Source organism: Eurytemora carolleeae, unplaced genomic scaffold (genome assembly GCF_000591075.1).
Source record: "Eurytemora carolleeae unplaced genomic scaffold, Eaff_2.0 scaffold774, whole genome shotgun sequence".
NCBI classification, from domain to species: domain Eukaryota; kingdom Metazoa; phylum Arthropoda; class Copepoda; order Calanoida; family Temoridae; genus Eurytemora; species Eurytemora carolleeae.
In genome coordinates this window covers 60,092-67,185 of record NW_019396761.1, presented here as the reverse complement: position 1 = coordinate 67,185, position 7,094 = coordinate 60,092, and the positions used below count along the sequence as shown (strand labels likewise).

Here is a 7,094-nt window from a genome sequence, read left to right as displayed (position 1 = left end):
TCAACATGAAATCAACAATTACTATTTTTTTCGAAAATGACGAACAAATTACACTTTCGGAAAATAGGTTGTTTTTGGTAACAACTTAATGGTGAACATTTGAGAATTTGTGTATTGAGAGGTTGACGTTTTGCCCCTTCGATTCGAAACCAAATCCGGGAAGCTAAAATGTTCCGGATCATACAGGGTGTCCCACGAAAGTTGGTCAATTATTTGAATGTCTTCTTTAATATACTGTATTAGATATTAAAACCTTTTGCAGTTTATTTCGTTGTAAAAAATTCTTCCACTCGTATATATTTTACTTTGAAATTTATTTTACGGCCATATAATATGTTTTATTATTCTCCTAGATATTAAACAAGACAAGAAATTATGGAAGTTCGACATTTAAAATTATTCACGCACCTCTGCCCCTGTAGTAGTAAGAGTAAATTCAACCTATATGAAGCATAAAGTCTGACCACGTCAACCTTGTTGCACCGGCTAGTCCTGGCCCTAGAGCTAGGTACAGTACAAACTGGGACCGGAAAGATTGACCCGGCTCGAAAATTAAAATGTACTATAGCTGCCCGTGTATTCACCAACTGTCATGTCTCGTGGGACACCCTGTAGTTACTACAATTTTAGTTTATAACAAAGGGACATTTTTGGACTTTTGGAAAAAACAGACTAATGCAATTTGTAAAGTGGGATCAGTTTCAACCAGTCATGATGCAATTTTTACCCATCTGGAAGCAATCGAAAATTTGATAAATATTGAGTTTCCAGATGTTGCACGGCAAAGCACTGGCTCATTTATAACTTAATTTTTACAATTTTTTTTTTTTTTTTTGACATTTTATATTTTGAATTTTGGTTTTTCTTAGATTATATATTCCATATGAAGTACAAGACACGTAAAACCTAGGATGATCATTTTAGGAAAGTAATTGAGTCTTGTTTAAGTTTAATGGGTGAAGGGCTTTATGAGCCAGTTGTGACTGTGAGCAATGAAGAACCAGGAGCTACCGACCATAGTAGTGAATGGACTTAGTCCTAGAGTCTATGTACTTTTTAGTCATGGTTTATATTTTATAAAATGACAACAAATTATTTTTATTCCATTAGAAATACATTTTAAAACAACGTTTTTTTTCTTAGCTGGTTTTCTAATGAAAATTTCTGAATAAACTACTACCATATAGTGGTCATCTTAAAACAGAGGATTTATGCAGTCGTCTTCGTACTTTCTTTTATTTCAGAATTGCTCATGGATTCGGAATTTTTTAGATATTTAGTTAAAAAATACACAATAATTGGCAACATTTATAACATACAAAAGAAGACGACAATCTTTCCAATGTATTCTGGTCACCACTGTACATTTAATATTAGGGTTAATAAATATACTGTGGAGAGATGTACATATATCAATATCCATCAATATCGGCTGTTTTTATATCATTTTCTGCAAAACTTTCACAGCTTTTAGCTGTTATATCATAACTTTGTTCACAACTTTAAGGATTACAGAGAGGTAATTTCTATATTTTCAGATGAGTAGCAGCATAGATACTAGTTTATCTATTTTCTATTTATATTTTGTGGAAAAACTTGTCTTATTATAGACTTTGTTCCTAATTTCTCCTTAAAAACAAATTAGATTTTGAACCAAAAATGACATAGTTTTCTTTCTTTCAGAATGTTCATGGCAGCCATTTTGTTCGTGAGGGCAACCATTTTGTTAGTGAGGGCAGCCATTTTTTCTTTTGTTTAGACATTTTTTCTCCTTTGATATAAGACAACAAGTTTCTTAGTGAAGAACAGGATCAATACACCTGAAAATAAAAAATTAATTAATTTCATAAATCTTTTCAAACCCCTTTATTGTAGAAATCTGATAAGAAAAATGATCAATATTGAATCAATTTTACATAAAACTTTCAAAAAGAAAATGATGAACTTACCCCATGTTAAAAATTACACCAATTTTAGACATAAGCTTTTTTATAAAATTGTAGAATTGGAAACCGGAGTTTATAAATGATCTGTACATTCTGCTTTATTGGTTTATATTTATTCCCAAGCTTTCTTTCTTCTTTAAGAAAAAATATATATTTTCCAAGGAATTCTATTTATGTTTATTTCTCACAGCTACAGTGAGACATATTTAACATAAATAGGAAGACGACCCATATATAACACCCATATAATAGGAAGACGATATAAGTATCAATTTCAGGCACCCACAAAGATTGAGACTGCAAAGACGAACCCAAAACTCTAATTTATGACGATTCGAAGCTTGATTTTTGGTTTCTGCATTTAATTGAGTATGTTGATGGTTTACTAAACGAATAAGCAAAATATAAACCATTTTTGGCCTACAAAGAAGCCGGAAAGCGTGAAAACGAACTAAACAAATTCAGTAAAATCGTCTTTGAAGTCTCATCTTTTGTGGGTAAACCTGTAGCAAATATTTTTTGAAGTAACTTGAAACCAAGTGAAATGGTTCTATTTACAGGGTATTCACTGTACAGTGTACAGGGTATTCACTGTACAGTGTACAGTGCACTGCACAAATGATGTGTTTTATGTACTAATTATAATCATAACTTGAGTCATTTTCCGCTATACTCCTTTAAGCATCATTAATAATTTTTAAAATTTTTTTTCTTCAGATTTATAGACCTAAGGTCGGTATACACAGCATCCTATATATAGACCTAAGGTCGGTATACACAGCATCCTATATATAGACCTAAGGTCGGTATACACAGCATCCTATATATAGACGTAAGGTCGGTATACACAGCATTCCTATATATAGACCTAAGGTCGGCTACCAAAGCATCCTAATAATAAACCTAAGGTCAGTTTACAAAGCATACTTTTAATGGATCTAAGGTCGGTATACAAAGCATATTATTAATGGACCTAAGGTCGGTTTAAAAAGCATACTATTAATTGACTTTTAAGTTCGCTTTTCAAAAATACCATTAATGGACGTTAGGTCGGTTTACAAAGCATACTATTAATGGACCTAAGGTCAGTTTACAAAGCATACTATAAATGGACCTAAGGTCGGTTTACAAAGAATACTATTAATGGACCTAAGGTCAAACTACACTGCATTCTTTTAATAAACCTAAGGTCGATTTACACAGCATAGTATTAATGGACCAAGGGTCGGTTTACAAAGCATACTATTAATGGACCTAGGGTCGGTTTACAAAGAATACTATTAATGGACCTAAGGTTGGTATACAAAGCATACTATTAATGGACCAAAGGTTCGTTTACAAAAAATGCTATTAATGGACCAAAGGTAAGTTTTCAAAGCATCCTATTAATGGACCTATAGGGTCAGTTTACAAAGCATACTATTAATGGACCTAGGGTCAGTTTACAAAGCATACTATTAATGGAACTAAGGTCGGTTTACAAAGCATACTATTGGACCTGAGAGTGGTTCTGTATGTTGTTCTATAGAAGGTTTTATAAACAGGAACTAAGGGAGCAACAACAGAGCTAAAAAAAAAATTTAATTTAATTTAAATAAAAAAATGTTTAAATAGGGACTGTAGACGTGATTTCCTGTGACCCTTAAGTTATAAAGTGGCATGTCCGATTCACAACGGGACCCTTTCAACCTTTCTCTGATCAAGGATGAGTAAGAAATCCTTATTTATCGAAATGAAAATAGTTTTTTTCAATCGCGTTTTTTCTATGTGACTTGAGAATAAATGCTTTAGAAACACAGAATGAAATTAACAGATTTTTAGAAACACAGAAAGAAATTAACAGATTTTCAATATTTATTCAGAGAGAAAACCGTCAATTTATTACTAGTTGTTATTCAGATAGAGGAGTTTAATGGGTACTGTGAAGAATCTGACATGTCACTGTAAAAATACACTTGAAATTAAGTCCCTTTAAGTCCAAATTAAGTCCCTTTAAGTCCAAATTAATTCCCTTTAAGTCCAAATTAAGTCCCTTTAAGTCCAAATTAAGTCCCTTTAAGTCCCTTGTTTACCTGACGGTCACAACTCTTTTGTAAGCTTGTCTCACGGGTTCTTTTACTTTACTGTACTTCTCACAGATCCTGAATATTTGATTAATGTTAGAAACTATTTTTTTCTGCTTTTAAGAATTGAGTTTTTGTCACAAACTCTGATTTTCTAATCTCTATATCTTTACAATACAATGACTGTATAATCCAGTATTTGTTTTTTGCTTTAATTAGCTTGTGCAAACTGTATAAGAAAAAGAGCAAAATTTATGATGAGAAAATAATAATTAAAAAATCCATAAAACTGCGAAACTGTCTGTAAAGCTCATTTTGTTCAAATTTTCAGAGAAAAAAGGAATGAAATATAAATGCAGATTATGGTAATCTAGATTTAATGTTTAAGTAATCAGACATACTCTACTTTTAATACCATTTTCAACAATAAAATCTAGGTTTTTCGTATTTAACAATTTTAATTCTTTGTTGAACTTAGCGATCCAATGGTTGAAAGCTGTCGTGCAAATATCTATGCGAATTTTGCCACTTACTTAATAAAAACTAAAATGACCTTTTCTGACAGAGCTCTCCGTAGAATCCAGCTTGGCATGTACATTTGTTAGCAGATGTACACACTCCTCCGTTGCGGCATTTTCGTGTACACGTGGTGTCTCCGCAGTCCACACCACTAGAATATGACATTTTTATCATTTCATAATCTCAGAAAAATTTCGGAAAATAAAATATTGCTGAACATTTGATTATTGTTCATTAATCTACTTAATTTGTTATTAAAATTATCATAAATGAAAAGCAAATTAAACTTAAACGGACATTTTTGTGTTGATTTGTCAGAGGAGAACATTATAAACCTATTTATCACGCTGCAGCAGCAGCAGAAGATAAGAAAACGGTAATGGCCATGGTGCACAATGTATGAGAGGAAGGGCTATTAAGTACACTGTACATGAATGTCTATACAGTGTACACTTTATATGAATAGTACACATACTGTATGGATTGGATGTTGTGTAAAATGTACACGAATGGTTATTGCTTTCAGTTTATTTATAAAGTATACACAGTATACACTGTGTAGTGTGTAGTGCACATGAATGATTATGGCGTACAGTGTACATAAATGAATATGGTGTACTGCAGTGTACATAAATATTACCTGAACCCGTGTAAACAAGCGCACATATTCTCTCTAATACATGTTCCTCCGTTTTTACAAGATTTCTGGCACAAACCTGACAATAAATAATTAATTTCTTGATTAAACCAAACCAAACTTTTACCAGATCTAATGGAGGTGGGNAATTCAGACTTTCAGTGTTAGAATGTCCTTATAGTGTTCAAGTATGAACGATATTGATTGGAATAGATTAGAATATATATTTATAATATAAAAAATTATTGTTAGATATCACAAAAAATTTATTGAATTTTTTTCTATTGTTTACAAAATCTGAGAAACATTTTGATTAAATTTTTCTTTTAATTAAAATTCCTACTTTTTTGACAGAAGTTTCCTGTGAATCCTGGTGCACAGGTACAGATAAAAGGTGCTGAACATCCACCTCCGTTCTGGCAGGCTGGATGGCAAAAGGCTGAACACAAATTTAAAATCATAAAATTAGTAATTTTGATTTTTGATTAAAATAAAAAGAACATATTAGTATATTTCTTAAAGGCAAAATTATAGTGTTGGGGCATGCCATAGTTCGATAGACATGTCATAATAGACAGGACATTTCATAGACTGGACAATTCATAGACAGGACATTTCATAGACAGGACAATTCATAGACAGGACATTTCATAGACTGGACAATTCATAGACAGGACATTTCATAGACAGGACATTTCATGGACAGGACATTTCATAGACAGGACATTTCATATAGACAGGACATTTCATGGACAGGACAATTCATAGACAGGACATTTCATATAGACAGGACATTTCATGGACAGGACATTTCATAGACAGGACATTTCATACAGACAGGACATTTCATGGACAGGACATTTCATACAGACAGGACATTTCATGGACAGGATATTTCATAGACAGGACATTTCATATAGACAGGACATTTCATGGACAGGACAATTCATAGACAGGACATTTTATATAGACAGGACATTTCATGGACAGGACATTTCATGGACAGGACATTTCATAGACAGGACATTTCATAGACAGGACATTTCATGGACAGGACATTTCATAGACAGGACATTTCATAAATAGGACATTTTATGGACAGGACATTTCATGACAATTCATGACAGGACAATTCTCGATATGACACTTCATAACTGGACATTTTATAGATAGGACATTTCACAGATAGGAAATTTTGTAAAAACGGAATTTCATAGACAGGACATTCCATTGAAGCTATTTTGCACACAGAAAAGCAATTTTAATAAATAAGTTCCTTCAAAATTTTAAATTATACAAAAAACCTAAATATGCGTATTTGCGTATACGCAAATATCTGAATAGAAATCGAGCAGAAACCGATATATAAAGAGATAATGTAATAATACAATTTAAAAATTATAGCTGCAGTAATCTTCATAGAGAAAACAATTCCCATAGATTCGGACTTCTTTGTTAATGAAATGTACAACATCTATTCTATTTATATTGTACGTTGAGTAATCTATTTATATTGTATGTTTTTGTAAATATATTTCAGTTTACACTTTGTAAATATTTTTCATTAATGTTTGATTCACCTGTCTTGCATCTGGCTCCTGTATACCCAGAATTACATCCGCATACATCCGGTTGTACACATTTACCCTGTACAGTGTACTGTGTACAATACAAGGTTGTTAATCAAGGTTAGGTTAGATACAGAGCGTCCCATATCATATTAGATTATCTCCAAGTTTCAACACCAAAATAAACCCATAATACTCGAAAAACCTATCATTTTCCTCAAGAAAATTCTTATATTAACCTTATTCAATTTTTCAAAATGATTCATTCTTCTTAAATTTTCTGATTAGTCCCAAAAATCGTAATTTAGACCGATTGACGATCTAATATGATGTGGGACACCCTGTACTCTAGATGCGCTCC

At 32.1% G+C, this 7,094-nt stretch overlaps 1 protein-coding gene across 1 annotated transcript in view; it reads right to left on the bottom strand.

The window, feature by feature from the left end:
• Positions 1 to 1,072: 1,072 nt before the first annotated feature.
• The window catches only part of LOC111708331 (protein kinase C-binding protein NELL2), a 55,648-nt gene continuing 49,626 nt past the window's right edge, over positions 1,073 to 7,094 (bottom strand). The window contains exons 28-34 of the mRNA XM_023481663.1: positions 6,746 to 6,812; positions 5,509 to 5,604; positions 5,169 to 5,244; positions 4,563 to 4,679; positions 4,019 to 4,087; positions 3,445 to 3,513; positions 1,073 to 1,820 (exon numbers count right to left, since the gene is read on the bottom strand). Of these exons, the coding sequence (XP_023337431.1) occupies positions 1,796 to 1,820; positions 3,445 to 3,513; positions 4,019 to 4,087; positions 4,563 to 4,679; positions 5,169 to 5,244; positions 5,509 to 5,604; positions 6,746 to 6,812 (519 nt within the window). The 3' untranslated portion in view covers positions 1,073 to 1,795. The remainder of the gene's footprint in view (positions 1,821 to 3,444; positions 3,514 to 4,018; positions 4,088 to 4,562; positions 4,680 to 5,168; positions 5,245 to 5,508; positions 5,605 to 6,745; positions 6,813 to 7,094) is intronic.